This window comes from Schistosoma haematobium, chromosome 3 (assembly GCF_000699445.3).
Source record: "Schistosoma haematobium chromosome 3, whole genome shotgun sequence".
NCBI classification, from domain to species: domain Eukaryota; kingdom Metazoa; phylum Platyhelminthes; class Trematoda; order Strigeidida; family Schistosomatidae; genus Schistosoma; species Schistosoma haematobium.
The window spans coordinates 32,151,910-32,174,807 of NC_067198.1; the positions used below are offsets into that span (position 1 = coordinate 32,151,910).

The 22,898-nt window shown below is 30.5% G+C and overlaps 1 protein-coding gene across 2 annotated transcripts in view; it reads right to left on the bottom strand.

Annotated features, from left to right (window-relative positions):
- Positions 1-5,342: 5,342 nt before the first annotated feature.
- The window catches only part of BRSK1_1 (Serine/threonine-protein kinase brsk1), an 83,007-nt gene continuing 65,451 nt past the window's right edge, over positions 5,343-22,898 (bottom strand). The window contains exons 14-19 of one of the 2 annotated variants that reach the window (XM_035730365.2): positions 20,432-21,509; positions 14,488-15,302; positions 11,635-12,361; positions 9,707-9,938; positions 8,693-9,078; positions 5,343-7,610 (exon numbers count right to left, since the gene is read on the bottom strand). In XM_035730365.2, the coding sequence (XP_035585660.2) occupies positions 7,536-7,610; positions 8,693-9,078; positions 9,707-9,938; positions 11,635-12,361; positions 14,488-15,302; positions 20,432-21,509 (3,313 nt within the window). In that variant the 3' untranslated portion in view covers positions 5,343-7,535. The remainder of the gene's footprint in view (positions 7,611-8,692; positions 9,079-9,706; positions 9,939-11,634; positions 12,362-14,487; positions 15,303-20,431; positions 21,510-22,898) is intronic. The other variant, XM_051213635.1, reaches the window with a different exon arrangement.

A 22,898-nucleotide genomic window follows, 5' to 3' on the forward strand; every position in this document is an offset into this window, starting at 1 on the left:
ATAATATTTAATTAATATAGTTTTAATAGAGTCTACACAAATCTTTCATTGCCGGATTGGTCTACCCTGAAGGATAGCTAAGTTGTAAATATTGATTATATATTCATATATAGTAGATACTTCTTGACTTGACTTTTTAGTCAGATGAAATTTATCATTTTCCTAAGCTTCTCTTATCATAATATAGGGGTTAGGGGAGCTTTAGTAAATCTTAGCTTCACGAAAGAACTTAGGAATATTTAAAACCAGGAATGTTATTATTTTTCAGTTAAGCATTCACTACAAAACAACTTGATCGGTAAGCAGATGAATTATTCTGGATGTCTGAAGGTGGAATACTTCCAGCTGTACTATAGTAAAATGTAATCTGCTTTAAAATCTGTTTCGTATATGTTTATTTGTGAAACGCATAATACTTCATCAAATATTTTCTAACTTCCTCTTTTACAGCCTATTAACATTCCTAAACCCGATTCCATAAGGTATAAAATCACTAATATATTTTTTAATAGAAACAACTGTATGAAAATGTGTAAAAGACTAGTTACAATAATTATATCTAATAAATGTTAAAAACATTACAGAGTATTAGAAATACTATGAGCAAAAATAATAATATTATTGAGTAACGTTATGAAGTGAATGGCATATCTGTGAAGAACTTCAAAAATCCTTTGAGAGTTAGGGGATATCTAAAGGCTGTTTAACTGACCCATTTATCATTAGACCTTTGCATAATTTGACACCAGAATATCAGTGATATTCTATGTGTAGATGTACTAATAGTGGTGGATTGATCAAACAGACATAAAAGTTTGTATAACAGTCTGTATAACTGATAAAAAAGATAAAGTTACCAGGACATCTGAACCTAGATTTTATGCTCTTCGACACTCGTCAGCAAGGTGTACCTGTAATATTGGGGGAACTGATGATTTCGGGTGGATTTGACAGAGGAATTGCCACTGAGATTTTGGGGCCACAGATGACCTTCTTCTGGACTAAGAGTTGTTTACAACTGATTGATCCCTGAGTAGTGAGCAATGTCATGTATGTCAAGCTCTTCTTAGCGCTGATTTAATTGTATCAACCTAAATCCAGGGTGTTTTGGTGATTATCTCAAACCGCCATCTCACGTCTTACCGTGTTACACGTGAAGATGAGTCATTTCGACTAGCGGCCACAGTGCAACTTTGATTGATGGAATTTGATCAACACCAAGACGAACTTGATGTATATTACACTGATCACTACTCAGGGATCAATCAGCTGTAAAAATATTTCACAAAATAAATCATTTTCACTTCATCAGCTGTCTACTATATGTACATGTATTACTCCAAAAATTTTCCAACGTTATCTTCCGTTATCCACTTGAAGTGAATTTGGATTAAAACAGAGAAAAGTTGATCTTAAAATAGAGAGATCTTAACTGAAGAATAACGTTCATTACCATTGCTTATCCATAGATTTCAAAATATTTATGAAATAATACTTAATAGTTGTAAACTAAATTGCAATTATTAATATTTAAGTTATACTTTTTAATTTAAACAATAGTGCAGATGGATTCACTCTTTATCATTCCTTAGATTTTTAATTTCATAATTGTTTTATGCTTCATTATTCCAAGAATTTATTTTTTTGTCAAATCATATTGTATATTTCATGCAGTTGGTTTCACTTACGAACTTGAATGAAACCAAAATATTAATTTAGGCTGCCTCAATCGTTGCTTTGACTTTGTTCATATTGCATATGCCTAATCTTCTCTACTATCAACGACACCGTTACTACTTCTAATACTCTGGGTTTCGCTTTAATAGTTTTATATCGCCATGTCAGCATGTGTCAACTTAAACCGATCACATATATACCAGAGTATAGGTTTATTACTGGTTGACTGACTTTCCTTACATATTAAAGTAATATCTATTGATTTGTTTCTTCTTTATAATTAGCACTCTTAGTACATTATCAGTAATAGTTTTCAGGAATTTGGGATGAAACTCATATTTTATTTAACTATCATTGATGAACTCTCACGGTATAGAATGTTTTTATTGCATCATGTAGATTACCATACGATCTGCTGAAAAGCTGATTAATATAAAATAACCAAAATGTTGATCAAACACTATAGAATTTAGTTATTTTATCTTGTAAGCAGAGCATGAGATTACATTTGTTATGATTAGTTGAAAATATCAATCCTATCATCCATTATTTTAATGAACCAGTGATGTAATTATATTCAAATAACCGTTAAAATAGTATTCTATTATATGTTTACGGTCTTAAGCATCAGTTGTTCAACGAATGATACGTCATGTTGTGGCCGGATATATCTTTGTACTTGAACAGAAAAATCGATGACTCAAATAAGGACATCAAGATAGTAGACGAGGATATATATGACAGCCAAAATAATTTATGATTTAATTACAATCAGACTAACGACCAGATTTGAATAAACTAAACTTATCTTTAGTTAATTAATCAATTTACGGTGTAAACACACATTTACAATATCATACAATGAAGCATCTATAACGTACAGGTATAACCAATTGACTATGGTTATAATTACCCCTTCTTTACATGTAATACATGTCACAGACAATTCTGAAAAAATCAATTCCATGTGTTACACTCTAGTCAATTAATTCCTTGCTTACCATAGCACATTCTAACATGTATGTACTTCATTGATGGATCTAATGAGGTTATTGTATAACAAAATTTTTAAAAATAATATTCGTTATCAGCTTAGAGTTGTGAAGATTGTTGGGTTTTTATTGAGATCATAAACTGATTGATGCTTACTGCTGCGGAGTCTCATACAGGGGTGAAACGACCATTAAGTGCTTTCAGGTTTTCAATGGTGGTCTATCATTGACTGGTTCATGATCTCAATAAAAAACTTTCATTATGACTTGACATCAAAAGTAAAACCGAACGAATGTAAGAAAACAGCAATTTTGAAATTCTTGATCTCTGCTCGCTTGTGACCAAGTTTAGATTAGTGAAACTAAATTAGGATAGCTCTTTATTCAGAATTAACCGAAGTTGAAAAACATTTACGACCAGATCCTAACTGAGGGAATTCTGTAATGTAATTGCAGGTGAGTTCTGCTTCTGGTGATTTTGAGCCAGAGCAAAACAGCAGTCCACCATTTCAAAGCTTTGATTGCCTCCTCAGCTGATACCAGTTCTTGATAAAAACTGACAGGATTTGGCGAATATTTAAAAATGTGAAACTCCGGAAGCCGTACAGTAAGAAACTATTGTCTATATGTTACTGAGTATTGATTTACAAAGTTCCGTTACGGTATTTTTATGTTCTCCTAATTGTAATTCCTAATTGACTTATTAATTGTTGTTGCTATATTTTTTACTATTCATAAATTACAGACAGTTAACCATATGCATGTCAACAAAATTTGTATGTGAGTTTTAACGGTTATGTACATACTGAGATTTATGATTATTCATGACATATTATAGTCATGTATTTCACGCATATAATAATATGAATTTTCAAGTTTGAATAATACATTAGGATATAAAGTATTTGGCTGATCTTTCAAGTGTTCTGATTGGTAGATTAGGAAAAGGTGAGTACAACATGCAGACTAGTAATCGTTTAAATAAACAGTAACTGTTTTAGTTTAGCTGGGTATAGACAGAAAAATCATCACATCAAGTATCTTAAAATAGTAAAATTACGCTAACATGAATATTATGTCTCAAGACTAATTAATGAATAGCAAAAATGCAAAGAAAAGTGGTAATCAATAATCAATCAGTTAAGATGTTGAGATATTTAAAACAGTTCTCGTTATTGACTAACAACAGCTGAAGAATTCTGATTCAGGAGCTGACTGTACACTACTAAGGTGATTCAAGCTAAGATGAAACCGTTCCCCAATGTATGTCTGGCTTTTTTTGTTTTCCTCTCCCCAGCTTATATACGTTCGCGACAAAATCTAAGCACAAAATTAAACTAATTTCCATAAAACTCGTAAGCAGTTTTGTTGAAATCATTTATTTCGAACACACAGACCGATTTTTGCTTATATTCTACCTTAATTTATTATTTGTGTACACACAAACACGTACACTGGAATAATATAGATTTAAACTGACTATGGAATTAAATGCAACTACTCTAAACGTCACTTATACATAAAATGAATCACCATTATTCTGTTCTATGAAAAAAATGAGCATCATAATTTTGATGGAAGCTTAAGTTAAAAACTTTGTATGAGTGAGTTCCTTGATAAATGAATTAAACATACGAAATAATTGAGATCGTCCTTAAAAATCTTATTTTAGTGCTAGAAATTAGTGTTTTTTTTTGTGTTTACATCTTTGCCGATATACTTTGATTTGATTAGTTGATAACCTTATTTATTATCCGACTATTAAATGTCATCTTAAACATGTAAGTAAATATTGTCATATTTTACTAACTTCGATGCAACCCTTTATTTCATATCAAACAACTACCCATCGAAGTTAAGGAATTCACGTTTTTTTTTAAAAGAATTGTTCACGATTTGTTGTAAGTAATGTGAAGAGATTATGGCTGTTGTTATTACTGCTTCCCCAAGTCATTTGATCTTAAGAACTTTATCAAGAACACCTATCATATAAGTCAATAAAATATGATGCGAAGTTTTCAGTTTTTGATTTCCGATTTTTCCAATGTTTTGTTAATATTTCAAACTCTCTCTTAAATCTTGTTACAGTTAATGATCGGTTAACATTACTCAAAAGTGAAAAGTAAGATGATAGTTGGAGGAAGTCAACGGGAGACCCTACATCTAGTTTTCAGGTTATTAACCACCCGTCAAAAAGTTTTACCTGTAATCTTGTGAGAACTGTTGTTCCCCAGAGGATTTAATCTCGTGATATCGAGATTCACATTCATAGACTAGCAAACACATCTTTTCAGCTTGTTTATTAATACGTTTGTGAGCAGAGATTCAATTTTTTTTGAAAAAAATAGTAGGCTATCATGATTTTTTTCAGACAAAAGCTATTCATTTTACCTGTAACTTTCAATTTTTCAAGTTCTATAGACTACCTAACTGATGGTTTCTTTAAAAATTCACTAAATATTAATAATATTGAATTTATTAGTAATTAAATATATTGAAATAATGTAACTATTAACCTAATCAACTTAACGAATTCATGTAATCATACTACTTTTCAGTATTTAAAGTAAAATATACGAAAAACAAGCTTTAAACCCTATTCTATCAATAAGTTGAAAGTAATCTAAGCTACTCTTCAATAATTACTGATCATTCTCTTTATTCTACAAAGCTCAGAATTGAAAACAATAAATATACAAATAAAAAACATTTTCTTTTTTATATTTCATTTATTAATTTGTACTTTATTCACCTTTCCCTATTTTGTTCTTTAACAGTCAAGTTTTCCTCTTTATCGTCTTCTTTTTCTCCATCGTTTTGTTGTCAAAATCGCGGCTTAAATTTAATAAAGGCAACAATAAAGAAAAAAAGCGAGAGAAATAACGAAGAGCATTTCGTTGAGAATAACAAAATTCATATGGAACTGATTAAATCCCAACACGAGATGAGAAAACTCAATAATAAAAAAGAGAAATAGGGAACAAAAACTGGATAGACATATGCAGAAAATAGACATTTCGGTGTTTTTCTTTTTACTAGACAAAAAAAACTAGTATCTTCCAGTATGGAAGATACTTTGAGGTCAACAAAATTATATCAAACAGAGACTAACAGACAATCAAGAATAATAATCATACTAAGTTATATTGGAAAATAAAAATGTCTTGTCTTTATTTATTCATAAAAATGCAATTGTATATTATTTTTATAAATGTAAGTTAGTGATTAAAAGCCACCAAGAACAATGTAGGCGTACAAGTACAAGGAGAGAATACTGTCAAATAACCACATATTTGATGATGATGATGATGATGATGATAAGAGCAACAAAATCAAATAAACACAATGAATCGTGAATGCGAAATAAATTATTTGGTTTTATGAGATTAGGGAATAGTAGGTAATAAACACACAATAGTCAATGTGTAACTGATCAAACATGAAATGAATAATAGGTGATTATATAAACGTAAAAGATTCCAGGATCAATTAATAGTTTTATACATTTAAAACCTTTCACATTTATTTTAAAACAAATATACACACAGAAGAGTAATCAAACGACAAATGTTAATTATCTATCTTCCTAATGATAAGAGTATATATATATGTGTGGACAGTCTTAGAGAAGACGTGTATACACAGGTGTATTAGAAATACATGGGAAAAGATCTTTAAAAAAATACATACTGACATGTTAATCAGGGAGAGAGAGAGAGTGCGGAGGAAGGGGGAGAGGAAGAAGAGAAAAGATCCAAACACGCGAAAACAATAGAAAGGTAAGAGGAACTGTATACAAAGATGAAAAAGGAACACACAATGCCGTAAACTATTAATTTAAGTGTTAACTATGAAACGGAGATGATAACGAGATCGAACAAAAAGTGAAGATAAATGATAAAACAAAAGACTGTTGGAGATATTGCTAGCCTTGTTGATATTTTTAATAATAATAATAACAACAATAAACATGATAGTAATCGTAATGGTTAAACCAAATTAGTATCCTAGATTAGCAAGATAAATGTCGACTTTAATGAGATAGAACAAATTCAGATAATTTGTTTCAATGTATTAATTAGGTATTAGATCATAAACAACCTCCTTATCATTTACACCATTGCAAGTAATTATAACAAGAATAATGTATAATAATATTAATAATTAATGGGTATTTTTTTATGACATAGTATCAGATGACATTAAGACCAGAAAAAACTGTTTACTTATTTATTTATCTGTTTGATTCTCATAGAAAAATATACTATAATAACATTATCACCTCACACATGAATAGAACTGACCTTTACGCATGTAATTAAACCGTTTTAGGTAATTCAATCGATTGTGACGGAATAATTGTACTAACATTAGATAAGACTACTTAAGATGAACAAAAAAACTTGATCTACATTTAAATCATAAATCCATGTACACACGAATATACATGAATATATGTTGTGTATAAATGTCATAAGAAAAATAAAAACAACCAACATAGTTGAAAGGGAAGAATGAAGAAAATTTTTGTTTGTAGAAGTAGCAAAACATTTCAGCAAAAAGTAATAATAATAATAGTTAATGATGCAAACTAGCATCATTGTTTGTCTTATTCTTTTAGTGTTGCTATGTTAAAAAAGGCCAACCAAAATGATGGGGACAACTCATGATCATCGTCATATATGTAGATGTTCGGTTTTAATACAACATAAAAAAGAATAATCATTAAAGTTGTTGGATTTCAAAAGAGAAAAGTATTTATAATGTCACTCCTTATCATGTAATTTTAAGAAGTATTAATGCAAATGAAAGGCTTTTTGGGATTGTGTGCACATGGAAGGAGGAGTACGTGGGTGGATGGAAGAGTCATTGACAAATTAGGGAATCCGATGTAGAATCTAGTGTTTCATGAGGTTGTGAGGAGGCAGCGGGAAAAGATGTCTGTAACAAAGTATAATATATGTAGAAAAATTTAATCATAATGTTATGAATAAAAGTTATATAGAAACAGCATTCTGAAATCAAACAATTATTTCTAGATACCGAGTTAAATAATGTATTCGGTAAAATATAAAAAATTACAAATAGTTTAATGTACAGTATACCTTGAAGGAAAAGACGGTTTCTCTAACAGACGTATAGAAATATGAAACTAAATGTTAACTCTCTGCTTACATCTTGAGTCTATTTGTTGAATGTAAAATGCAGTATGACTATTTAGTCAAGTAATACCATATTGATTTTGAACTTTACATAATGTTATAAATTATTCATCATTTGAAATTTAGGTTTGAATATAAGTTTCGTGATTACTAAAACTAATCAATAAAGAATACCATTGTCAATTTTTTTGTTTGTATTCTAAGGAACAGAAACCCAATATATCAGAATGATTAAAGTTCACAAAAATGCCTCCTTCTTTAATGAACTTCTGATAACTTTGATTTGGTGTGATTTCTGGTAAGTGTCTATGAAAGTTTCTCAGAACGCCTAAAAAAACTGATGTAGAGCATGAACGGTACGAATAGAAAAAAAAACGTAAGGAAGTTAAAGTGATCTAATTATCAGTGCGAATGAAGCACTGTTACACCATGGTTAGATCAGTGAATAAATCCAAGGCCTGCTATCTTAGATTGGATTTGGTTCGTCCATATATTATGGTCTCGTCAATACTTTTCATGTAAAGTATAGCCATAGGTAAAAGATTTTTCGTGTATGGAGATCGTAAGAATATACTGACCGCTTTATATATATATATATATATATCAATTTATTTCATTATGTTGACCTAGAGCAATTGAAAGTAAACTGATAGTTTAATAAGAAAAATTTGGCAAAACTATGAAGCTAGCAAACAGCGGTTTTACTCAAACGTGGAGTGGCAAACTAGCGTCTCTAAAAAATTGAAAGAATAGGCAGTTGGAGTCCCTTGGTCATGTGAGTGGAAGTCAAACCCAAAGATTCGAGGATTGCTAACAATAGTATCGTATCAATAACTAATAATTACAGTTATTATTTCGTACTTTTGTATGCTTTTGGCTAGTAGTTTCGTCAGGATTGGTTAACTTTGAAGAGAATAGTGCCTCTTCATCACTGAACCGGGACTGTATAGACTGATGAGCATGACTTTGATTGAAATGTAAATCAGAATTGTTTTGTTCCGTAGTTTGTTCATCCAAGATATGGCTTGTTGCTTTGGTGGAGGATACTGATGTAGAGGATGGAGTCAATGGGTTCAGGAAAGGTGTACCAACATTAGTTGCTGGTGAAACACTGGTTATTGATGATGTTCCTCCAACTAGTGCATTAGAATTCAATGTACTATGAGGCACAAAATTCGGATGCGCAGTACCAGACAGCAAAGCCGTTTGTAGTTGATCACATAAACGTTTGAACCGACGTGTTGGACCTATAAATTATTGATAGTAGAAGGAGAGTAAAGAAGACAATAGTCAGACTCAAATGAAATATATATATATACATATATGAAGATAATCATGTGACCTTCAACTAGGTAGTCTGTACCTACCTATACGGCTCAGTATAGTGATCAATGACTATACCAACCAACTCCAAACTCTTCTACACCATCAAACATCGAACTGGGTGACGGTTGAGGATATGTAATACAACAACCACCTCAGTCAATAAAGGTCCACAATCTTATCAGCCATTTTATCATTACTACTTAGAACAATGTGTCTCACTTCAACATAGCTCAGTTAGCAATCCCAACACTTTCCATACTAGCCCATCATAAGATGATAACATAAAAATTTAATGCAATCATTAATCAATCTGATTAGTAAAATTAATCCTAGATTTAAAAACTCTTCTTGATGTTTTAATACTCTTCGGATAATAATGAAAAACCTGGAAATAGATATGCCCATACGTCTATTATTGATACACATGTTGATAATATGTTGAACAGGGTTAATCCTTAAATAGTTTATATGAAATTGTTGAATTCTGTTATATTTCCGGAGGGATTTGAAGAAAAAAAACATTTTACACTAAAATATATTTTTTTTTACCTGATAACAGTTGAAAATTGACTGCATACACTTCTCGTTCAGAAGAAATAGAATTTATATTATTCTGGTGTCCAGAACCTGTACTAATTCCACCAGTTGCACGTACCATATCCACTTGAAGTTTAACAGGTCGAGCAAGTAAACTTGATCCACTGCCTGCACGACGATATTCAGCTCGAAAACTTGTTGGTGAAATTACTGTGTGAACAACACCAGGTGTAGCTAGAAAAACCTTTATCAAATAAAAATGCGATCATAATGAAATACATAATACTAATTTGTTTATACGAACTGTACAGTTAAAATCTGATCAATGTCAAGATTTATTTTTGGATACAATTTATTCTCAAACAGAAAAAAATAACTTGAGTTCATGGCATTATGTATTTAACGGTTTTTCACTTTGTAGGCATGGTTGATATTATTTACATATTGAATTCCTAACAACAGAAATTTATTCCTACTGTAATTAGAAGCAGTGAAATTAGTTATTTGTTGTTAGTTAGAATAACATAATCTATAATAACTTGAAGAAATAAGTTTTAAGTTTGAGACTAGTATTATTATGATTATTTAAATAGAAACCCTAAATTGAATGTGGCAAAATTACATCATAATAGATTTATACGAATCAAATGATTTAAGATTTTCTAAGAACAATTAAAAATCAACATTTCGATAACTCAAAAATCCATCACGACTTATTTGTGTAAATGTCTAAACCAACAAAATGGAGTAAAATAGTTGAGGGTATATGACTACTTCACTTATCTTGGAAGTGTCATCAGCCCTGGTGCATTTATGTCTAATAAAATTTCAAAATGTATTCAGAAAGCTCGCTTGGCTTGTACCAACTTATTCCACTTAAGACGTAAAATAAATGCCCATCCGATAAAAAATGGATATTATCCTGAGCAGTAGTTCACTTTATTTTACTTTATGGCTAAGGAAAGTGGTCTTTAAAAGTAGGGAATATTCGTAAGCGAATACTACTAGTAATATTATTATTACAATTTCTGTATTGGTTTAGATTTTGTCACTCGTCAGGAACAAAGTGTAGTCAGTACGAAACACACTCATCCATACAAAATATACTCTTCATAGCTAATATGGTGAGTTAATTGTAATATAGGTGTAAAAAAGACAAATTATTCCAGGGCTTAATTTTTTTTAAAGTTAAAATTAAGAAATATACGCAATGTAATAGATACAAAACACAACTTTGATGCGTTCAGTACAATGAATGGTAGGTTTTTAATGATAGTGCGGTTGGTAATCAGTCAAATCACCGATGACATAGATACTATCAGTGACAGTAGTAAAGACGTGAAGTCTCACTAATAAAAAAAATTCACCATTATTTATTTGATAGAAGCTGGTGAATAACCCAGGATATCTTACGTTAACATGAAGTACTTTTAAGATTATCTTCAACAGATTTATCAGGCGAGTAAATAACTTTTGTATTTATCAGTTTACACAAACCTAGTTGAAGAGGAAATTAACAGTAAAAAACTAAAGTAAAACACATTACTGTTAATAATACCAAGTTGAGAAAAGATACTTATGAAGATCATACTACTTAAAATTAACTACTTATTTTGTAAAGACTCATATATACGTTGAACACAACTAAATTTTTTATGTCATAAAAACTGATAGCAAGTAATTTGTCACAAATCATTAGTATTTTTGGTTCATTTCAATAATTAATTTATTAGCTTCTCCAACTTAATAGTTTTACAAAAGGAAACATCACATGACAATAGTTCCATGATTATCAATGTAAGTATATATTAAGAGAGAGAGTTTGATGTCAGAGTTGAAATTTATCGTAAATAGAGAGAAAACTATGAAATGAGTGAACACAAACATTTGTTATTAAAGCGTATCATAATACATTTAAAAAATTAAGCAATATTTCTTACTTGTACAAGTTCTGCTTTAAGTCTGTTTAAAGCACGACCTTTAACCATAACAACATGATTTGTTTCCTCTGGTGGAGCATTTACACCTCCTGGAGTACTGCTATTATTTAGTGTCGTTGTGGTGGTAGTACTGGTGACAGAATTTGTTGATATTAATGGTTTCGGTCCACGTCTTTCAACTAGTTTATTATTTGAGAACGGGTCTGAAGAAGGATGTAACTGATTTGCATTGAACTGAATATCTGTCGTAGCGCTAAGATGATGCGATTGTTGATGTGTCTGATGATAATGAAGGTGATGATTATGAGGATGATAATGGTATTGGTGAGTTTTCGCTACACCGTCTGAAACACATGAATACGATGGTGATGAAGGTTGAGAAGTTGAATACTGTGAGTCTGTGTTATTATTATTGCTAGTAGTGGTAGCAGTATTTCCTTCATAGACTATATTGGAATTTTTCCAATTCTCTACTAATTCATTACTGGATGTAACGTATTCCGATAATCTCGCTGAGTGCCCATCCTGTTCAAGGGGAAATTCATTTTGTTCATGTTCATCTTTACTTTGACCACATTCTTCTTTACACTTGGATTGAATAGAAATTGCTAGTGCTGCGGAATCTTGTGCCGCTGCGGCTGCATTCACTGCATGTTGACTGCCCTTAGTGATTACATGACCAGAGGCAGCTGTCAAGAAACCGTTGAACCATGATTTATGAGTTAATCTATAGTTTAAAACGAAAATAAATACCAAAGAGAAATGAATACATATTGTACTTCGAATTCTATATTACCGGTGTGTTAATTATTTTTCTTCATATTACATAAATAATTCATGGTTAAAAGTGGAGTAGTGAATAAGTGATTTATTGAAACAGAGATATATGAATTGGAATAAAGAATATTATTCTCATTTAATTCTATAGTTAGTTAATGCTACAAAGGTGATAGGTAAATTTAGCGCAAATAAATCTTTTGAAATTACAATAAATGAGTTTATGATTATTAGTAAAATGAAATAGAAAATAGTTTATGTTGAAATGACTAGTGTGTAGTGTTAACTGGAATTAGTTTATATGTCAATAGAAATTTTGAATTTTACTATTTTATAGCTCAGCAAAATAACCCATCGTTTCTAGTGTGCTTTTTTTGATTAAATAAATTTACATGATAGTTTCTCTGCATTTGTCCTGTGATTGAAATCTGTTCAATTGAATATAGAAGTTGAGAAACGGGATAGGGCACGTGTCCGTGAATTTGTAGCGCATCTACCTCTCAATGAATATTTAGTAATTTTTTGTTCACTTGGTGATTGAATGCTTCTTATAAGAGCATAATTATCAGTGATGTTTTCATTTCGAGCTCTAACTTTCATATTATCTATCTGCTTTTTACACTCGTTAAGTTGGGATGCGCTACAGTAGCGTATTCAAAGATCACATATATAGTAGCATTAGACGGTCAAAAATGAACTCAGGGAAAACTATTCCATTATATACAGCAACGACACACTAAATAAACGGTAAAATGCTCGACGTTTGAATTCTCAAATCAACGAAGAGCGTGAATGTATATTTGTACAAGTAGCATTAACTACCAGAAACAATTTCAACTCGTTATTTGTAATGCATTATTATTTCAAGGATTATTATCTGTAACGTCCATATACATAACGCAGAAGCTTCAATGACGTTTTCTATGAGTAATATCACTGTGTATAATCTTTTTGCAATTTGTAAAACGCATTTTATAGCTATCCTGGTTAATGTAATCTCATAATTCAATCAAAAGATTGACCTACTTGAACTCGATGATTTGGTTGGTGTTTAATAATATCTTTTCGTGAAAAATTACATATCTTATTACCACAAAAAAATTGTGGATTAATTAAATATTTGTGTACTCATTAATATTAATTAATGTGAACGATGAGACAGCCATCAAATTTATTCATCAAAGTTGATGATTTCTTCGCTTAGCAATTCCACCCTATTGATTACAATAAATGTTTATGCAAACAATTTCTGACTCATCAGTTTGTATATTATAGGTTTAAAAGTATATAGGACGTTTCCAAGTTTTACCTAGTAAATATGTGAACCGTTTTTTTTTACCAACATAAGCATACATAAAATAAAACAAAATATGAAACCAATCTTTTTATATACAGTAAGAATTATAGGGCTCTACGTCGTTCAGATTAACTAAATGACAATGTTTATTAATTTCACAATAAAACTGAATATATATATATATATATATATATATATATATATGACATTTGAGTGTCAACTGTATGTGAATGTATATTTTTTATTTGCAGTTTAGGTAGCTCTGTAAAACATGGTTATATAATTAAATTATTATTTAAGTAATATACAGTAGTTATTGTTTAATTCAATTTTCATCTCAATATTCTTCATAAAATGCGGAAATGATGTTTATTTAACTGTTCATTAATCATTCAAGTTAGCGGTAGAACTAAATGAATTCTTCTATTGAGGTCACTTCTTTTCAATCTCTTGCGACATTATCTCTATTATTCATGTGAAATTGTGCAAAATGTTGTTTGGTTCACTATATTGTGTACTATGAATCTAGTGATTTAAATAAAAAGTCTTAATACTGACCACTAGGAGACGATGATTTTATGTTCTGAAATTTAATAAAATTTTCAGAAAAAAAGTTTAAAAAAATCTCATTGTGTTAAAATCGATTTTTTGAACAATCAGTTATTTATACTATCCAATTATCTTACATATGTTCCGTTTGATCAATTTTTTAATATAGTTAAGATTGATAACTGACAAAATATCATATAATTTAGGTAATAGAAATGTTATTCACTTACAAAGGGGATGGTTCTAAACCAGATGCTCGTCCAGAGTTTCTCCACTGACTTTGTGTAAAAGAATTTGGACTACTCGGAGGTGTTTCACTCAATTGATCAGTTGTATGAATAAGAGATGATTTCTTCCGATGAAATCGTGGTGATCCTAAAAAGGACATTTTAAAATTATTTAATTTTACACGCCATGGTTGATGAGTTGTTCCAGATGTGGGACTTGTTGGTGGAGCATTAGATAAAATCGTATGAGATAATATTGGACTATTTGTAGTAGAAGCTGATGATGATGATGTTAATACAGGGCTTCCACAAGTTATACTATCCACAGTTTTCAAACCGTCTAAACGGGGTTTTCTAATCTCAGATTTAAGACGTGGATTTTCTAGAGTCGAATATTTAACAGTTTGTCCGTTTATATCTGATTGTACATTTGTTGTCCCATTAGTAGTATGTGTTTTTTCACGAGATATATTATTAACATTGAGATTGTTATTAGGTGAAGAAGTTGATCCTGATTTTTGACCAGATATAGGTGATTGAGCTGGAGATTGTCTTGATGGTACATCTTTTGAATTTTGATGTATTACAGTCTGTCTCGATTGAGATTTTAGAGTAGGAGATGATGAATGAGCTAATGAGTTGCATTTCTTTCGAATTGATTGAACACCACCACTTATTGGAGATGAAGGAGCTGTACTTGGTGAATTAGACGAGTGTATTTGGTCTAATAATGGAGAATTCAAATCTTTTTCATGTTCTTTGTGAATTGTTTTCACTGAATTTGAACTGTTTTGTACGTCGTTTATAGACTGCGTCTGCTAATCAATAGGAAAAAAATGTATCAAATTACTATTCAATAATAATAATAGTGAAATGCTTTTACTTAAATCATCAGTACAAAGTTAAAGCGATTAAATGAAATGTACTACAACCGAAATCTGTGTGTAATGAAGGTTTGAAACAAACGTATAAATAAGCAACTACTGAGTGTTGTGATGATGACTGGAACAAGGAATCGGAAATATTTGACTCATTCCCTATCTAATCAAAAGGATTATTTTAGTTCAATAGATAAAATCTGCAACATACATAAAGAAACATAACCAATAAATAAGTATTATTTACTTTATTGAAACATATCAAAAATTTAGGAAAAATTATATAAATGGAAAAGTGAGTGTAATATTCAAAACTTTGTTTCAATACTTTAATATTTGTATTAAATTCTAAAATAAATAATACAAATTATTTCACTGCATTATGTGATAGTTACATGAATCTAAGTGATATAATATCCTCAAAGCTATACTCAATTCAATACTAAATACTTAAATGACATACATCTTTTGAAATTCACTTAAAAAGTACACATCACATTCTTAGGTGACCTTATGTACAAGTTATTTATTAAATTAATTTCTATTTTTTACCAGATTGTGTATATTTCTAATGAGTAAGAATAGATAAAGTCACTTTTTAGGTGTTTATTGAAAGGATTTATTATTTTCCGAAAAGACTTTCTATACGTTTCTATAAGTAATGAATGATGGTATTATTATTGTCAAAAGTGTATTAGTTATCACTTATAAAATGAAATGTATCACACTTAAAATAAATCGTCAGAAGAATTTATGTTGAGATGATTTAGTCCAATAAAAATGATCGTTCTATTGACAGTTATTGTCATACATCTATTTTAAAATACTAAAGATTCATATTATGAAAGTTAGAATAACACACATATAAGCGAACAATATTGTTTTCATTTGAATCCTCATTAGATTTTACTCTGATATGAATATGAGAATATTTAAAACAGTTAAGGCAATTTATAAGTCAATGATCAAAATGAAATAGATTGTATAACTACATGTAATAAGTGAAAAGTACAAACTGATAGTAATTAGACAGGTGTACTAGTATAAAACATGATAATAGTCAGGAGGAATGCATTTATTGTAAGAAGCTACAAAGTACTCATATAATACATTATATATAGCCTTCAATCTTCCATTTGCATTTCCCAGTGTGTTCTGCCACCTAACCTGTATTCTCGTCTGCTCTCCAAGTGTTTCGCCAATACAGTGCTTTCAATGTGCTGAAGCTCTTCACTCCGTCTGACTATTGTGACAACTTCGACGTCACATTACGCCACACACACTACTTACGATCTTGCGAGTGGCGTCCAATACACTAGTAGTAGTGTTGAAAATAATAAAATAGTCGAAGTTCTGGTCAATGGTTCAATATAGAAAGTAGGTTTAACTTAGATAAATAGACTTTAAAATAGAAATCACAAAACCTTAATACAATTAAGTAGAAAGTAAATAATTTGATAATAAAGAATATAAACGGCAAGAGGTGAAAAATATAAGACGAATACGAGATGTAAAGAAAAACAATAAAATCGTCTATTCAATCATATTCGGCTAAGGAATGGACATGGGTGTCACCAGTTTCTTCTGAATACATGAAGTGCTGTTATAGGTTCGGATACCTTTAGTTTCTCCTATACATAGAAGACGTAATGGAACCCCATTAAGAGATTATGAATATACATGGTAGATCACTCGAAATGATTTATTTTTATCTACTATATGAACACTTTCAACCAGGTGTACCAAGATACAGTTCTACCTTGTGTATTGAATAAGAAATGATGGTTTTAATATATTACATTGATAGTGAACTTTTGATGTGAAACCAAGTGAAGAAATGTCATGCTTGGATTTGTATGTATCGAAAAAAGAGCAGGATTCCGAAAAGTGTACTAGACTTTTAATAATAAGCAAATGAATATGTTTATGAGCTAGGAAAGCTTCATATGTGCGATTTTAAAAAATGAGCGAGATATCTGGATTATTTTCTCTAAGTAAAGCAAATAATTAATTCAATTAACTGAATTTTTACGAATTTCAAAGTAGAAAGAAGCTTCTCGAAAAAGTATCGATAATGAGAAAAAAATTCCAACAAATTATAAAACTGACAATGAAGACATAGAAACAAACACAAACTTTTAATTGAACAAAATAATTTCTATCATATTTTCTGTGTTTTATTTCTCTATATAAAACGCTTTCTTTTTTATTATTCAGTAGTTATATATATATGCACACAGAATAAAACACCGATTGTGCGGATGTGTACGTGGACGCATATTTGTCCGGTTATATAATTGCTAAACAAAAAGAAGTCGTTAGCCGCTAGATCAAAACAAATAAGGATAATCTATGATTCTAGATTAGAAATTATTAGTGTTTACACTTTTTAACATCTTTGTTACAGTTGGGTTTTCAAATATGAATCAGTAATGTGAAGATATGAAGAAGAAAAGCAGATAAACAAAGAACTGGATTTAGTAGCAAGGCTATATATATATATATATATATATATATATATATATATATATATATATATATATGGCTGTCTAGTTAGTGATCTGAATACGATACAAGAAATCGATACGATAATCAACCGTCCAGCCAACCAACTAAGTAAATATATTTCTACAAATAATTGATCTCCACACGTAGACGTATATTTTTCAGCTAGGTACACATATATGAGGTAGAAATAAATAAAATGGAAAGACAACACTTGTGCATTTATGCGTAAATCTGTCTATTTCTTTCGGTCTATAGATGGGTTGACGGTGTTGAAGTAAACTGAATGAATTAAAACATATTGGTTAGTACTCTATTTGTAATAATAATAATAATAATAATAATAATAATAATAATAATAATAATAATAACAATAATAATAATAGCGGTAATAAACAGTTATTGTAATAATTTTGCCAATCTTAAAATAGAAAGTTAATTCAATCTACGAAAGAGTGAAAACATTCTTGTTGTACTCAATAGATATTTCTAGTACAGAGTTTTAATACAAGGATGATGATGATGTGCTACAAATGTGTGTGGGTCAAATTTGCCAAGAAATATTAATTCATTAGAATAGAATTGACAAGACAAATAGTGAATAAGTCAAAATCATATTAGTATTAATTGTAGTAAGAGAAATTTAACATAGGGAATATTCAAGAAGAAGGAATGGGATTAAAGAATAAAGAATATTAAAATTTGAAATCTAATGTAAGATAAGAACGAAACTGATTATATCTGTCCTAATACAAATGATGTTGAGCCATATCAAGTGGATTCAATATGTATAATCGGATTACTTTGTCATCAGTAATTTGGATTTAAAAATCCAGTCAACTATATAACCATTGTCTTACACAATACATCTTATTTGGTAAATGAGAATCGTTTGTGATGTACTACTAGCATGTAACCGAGTATAAAAACAACCATTGATAAATGATTTTACAGGTGATTAGAATATTTTTCTCTATAATATACTTGTTATTATTTGATTGTTGTAATGATGTCTATTTATCCTTACTAAAATATATCTGGTTCGTGATTTACAATAAACTGAAGATGAGGCTGTTCCGGTATTCATTGGTTATTATTCATCTATTACTAATATCTGTCATGCATATAAATAAGCTTGTGGTGTTATTGACTCCTCTAAGACATATGATTTCATTGTGAAACTTTCATTGTACCGTTGAAAAACAACCTTATACCCTGTTTCATGTAGAAGTGAGCTTCTTAGTAAAGTGACATGCATTATATTACTTTGCTCTCGTGGCGTTGTTTTCTGTATGGTTTTCTTTGTCGGTTCCATTATTTTCAATTTGTCTGTATATTCAAGTTGACTGTGTTGTTTAAATTAATCCCTGACCATTTGGTTGATTTGACTTCTCGCATAGGTCAATATAATATCTCGATGTGTATTTTGACTGCCAATTGGTTTGTCAAGGGCCTGGAAATTGATAAGTATTCTTAGAATTCCCTCAATCCAGAATTTCGACGTTTCCCCAATATATTTAATGTTCGTAATTGTCCATGTCATTACATCGATAGTTCTCGTTCGCTTATGTGTACGCAAACAGTGGCCACTGTGAAAGCTAACACAGAAAACTAATTTAAAGCTTATAGAATAATTAGGAAGTTCAACTCTACACACATCAAGTATTAATATTGTTCAGAACAACAATGAAAGTTCCATAATAAAACGACATAACTTAAAATGTTCAATATCTGGAAAAGCATCCACTTGAGCTGTAAATCTTAGCGTTGTCTACCAGTTTATTGCGATATTGAAAGAAATAATATAGTACTATTTATACTTATCGTGTGCCTATCATCACGAAAATTGTGTGAGGAATATAATCCTGAAAAGTGAAGCGGAGAGTAAATATAAAGAAACAAATTCATCTACTATTGACAGGAATATAGATTATTACAAGGCAAGGATTGGCAAAGTATAGGCAGCATTCCTACAGTTGAAGAGCATATGAAACTCAACGCAACTGTCAACCACTATCAAAGAATATTTATTAGCAACGTAAAGACAGTTCTAATGTATGGATCTGAAACTTGGAGAACTACCACAGCCATTATCAAAAATGTACACGTATTTATAAACAGTTGTCTATGCAAGATACTCAATGACCGATGACCATATTATCAGCAACAGCCTACTGTGGGAGTGAACAAACCAGGTTCCAGCTGAAGAGAAAATTAGGAAAAGATAATGGAAGTGGATAGGACGTACGTTGAAGAAATCATCAAACTGCATCAAGAGGCAAGAGCTAACTTGAAATCCTGAAGGGAAACGTAAAAGAGCGAGACCAAAGAAAAGACATCAAAAGGATAAACAGTAACTGGAAAGGATTTTCGAGGACAGAGTTGGATGGAGAATGCTGATGGGTGGTTTATGCTCCTCCATGAAGGTTAACAGAGGTAAGTAAGTTATCGTGGTTCATACGATTATTATTAATGATATTATTGTTATTGTTATTTATAACTATGTTAAATAATAATCAAATAACAATGCTTATAAGAAAAAACATAATAATAAGTTAACTTACTTTATTTAAGTGGTTTTCTATTGATTGTTTATCGGCTGACATCAATAGACTTTCAGTGTTTTGACCAATATCACTGTTTTGATTATGATTCGCTGTTATCGTTGTCGTATTTACTATCGTTGTTGCTGTTGTCGTTGTCGTATTAGTGGTAACTCCTGTATTCATTATTTTATTCGATTGTATAAATATGGTGGAATTGGTTAAGATTGAATTAGATTCTGTAGTTACAATCGAAGATGTAGAACATGAAGGAATTAAACATGACGATGAAGATGTTGATGAAACAACGTTAGGATTTACTGATGGTGGATGATTGATTTGATCAAAAATTGATGAAACTTCAGTGAGCACCGGTAACAGTCCAATACTGTTATTATAATTATTTGTCGTAGGTGTTGTTGTGGATAAAGAAGGTATAGTCACACCAGGGCCAGATGGAGCCGGTAGCATAGAACCATTATTATTATTACCACTTGCAAACGGTGGCATAAAATAGGGTCCAGGTGTAAATGAATGTGGATGAAGATGAGGAAGTAGATGATGGAATGGTGGTGGTACAAAATGAGGTGGTGGAGCTAAAGTTGTTGCAACAGGAATAGGAGTCATTGACGGGTGAAGAAAATGTTGTGGTCTATGACCAATATGTGGAATGCTTCCAAAATAGTAAATATTAAGATTTGGATGTTGTTGTAATTGCGGTATATGGGATTGTTGGGTACCACTAATTGAAGAGTTAGAAGTAATTCCATGAATTGGAAGATTCGATGATATATTAGTGGTACTTGTTGACACATGGTTTGTTGAAATATTACTGGTTAAACTACAGTTATCCGTTGATGTAATTGCTACTGTGTTAGATCTTGATTCAGTTGTATTTGTAGAAGATACTGTAGATGTAGTTTGTGATCTAACTGATGGTGGGACTGATATAGATACTTGTACAGGATGTGAGTTTTCCAAGTTTTCACATCCTACTGATCTGTAATGAACACGTTGAAGGGAAAGTGGTGAACCTAATGGGCTAACAGCAGGCGTACTAGATTGACTATCTAATCCACTGGAAAATGATTTCTTTCGTCTAGATGAATGTACAATCGAAAGAAAAAAAAACAAATTTAATTAACTATTACAAATGACCAATCAAACAATAATCAAAAAAACTTTCTTTAAAGAAGGCATATAATAAATTTACAGAAAAATTTGAAATAAATTTATACGGAGAATGTCGTTAATAATAAATGATAATAAACAAATAGACGTTCTATTTCATAAAATTTGGTTTAGTACATCATATTGTTCAGTGGATCAACTAACTAGTTAATAGGTTTGTTTTCTTTTTGATTAATTTATTGTTTTTCCTATAGGTACCAGATTATCAAGATTTAATTCTACTGTATTACTTATCAATTTTAATTTAAATAGATTTACTAATCACGATAGAATCTATTATTATTTATAATAATTCTGAAGTGACATTCTTTGTTAAAGATGTAAATAATATCAACAATAAGAGTAAGAAAACATTTTGCGTGATAAAAAGAAATTTAACTTTGTGTCGCGGGCAAAAACAACTGGTAAGGATTTCCCAGGATAGAGTTCTATGGAGAATACCGGTGGGTGGCCTATATTCTAGCACAAGGGGTAACAAGAATAAGTAAGTCTCAGGCAAGAAAAATTTTTTTCATGAAAACAACAAATACGAAAAGAGAATTCCGAACACGTGAACGTTATTTTCTGTCTGTAAAATTATTAATACACTTCTTATTCATGAACTTTATAATTTCAGACTTTATCACTGTTATGGAAGCTTTGTTTATTAGTAGTATGTAACACCAATCAAAAGTTGAATGGCTGGCATCAGAAGGCTAAGAAGATGGAATTGAAGAAGACATGAACAGAGATTAATTGTTATTGCGATGAAGAAAGAATGAAGTTTGAGAAAATTGATAGAGGATTTGCAAATGAAGTATAGAACGTATGATTCTTATATTTCACCAAAAAGCTCTGTAATTTTGTATTTATATACAATTAGTTGTCCCCACTTGAGTTCTCGTTCATTATAGTAGTGTGCATTTAGTAAAATTGTAAAAATTATTTGAAGTTAAAGTTCGTTTTCCTCACGAACTGGTATTCGATAAGGGACTATTAAAATTCAAAGAGCAATCAATAAATATGAGGTTTATCAGCAATATACACCTACCGTGGTGTGTGTTACTGATGTCGATAGAAATAAGTAGTATGTATCACCAATGGAAAGTGAAATGCCTGGAAGCAGACGGGTAAGAAGATCGAAGAAAAGAGAACGAGAACAGAGAATGATTGCTGTGGAAATGAAGGCACAATCAAATCTGAGACAATTGACTGATATTTTGCAACTGAAGTATTTGCTGTATGGTTCTCAGATTTTACTAAGAGAATCTGTAATTTTGTGTTCATATACATTTGATTGTCCACATTTTTGTTCTCG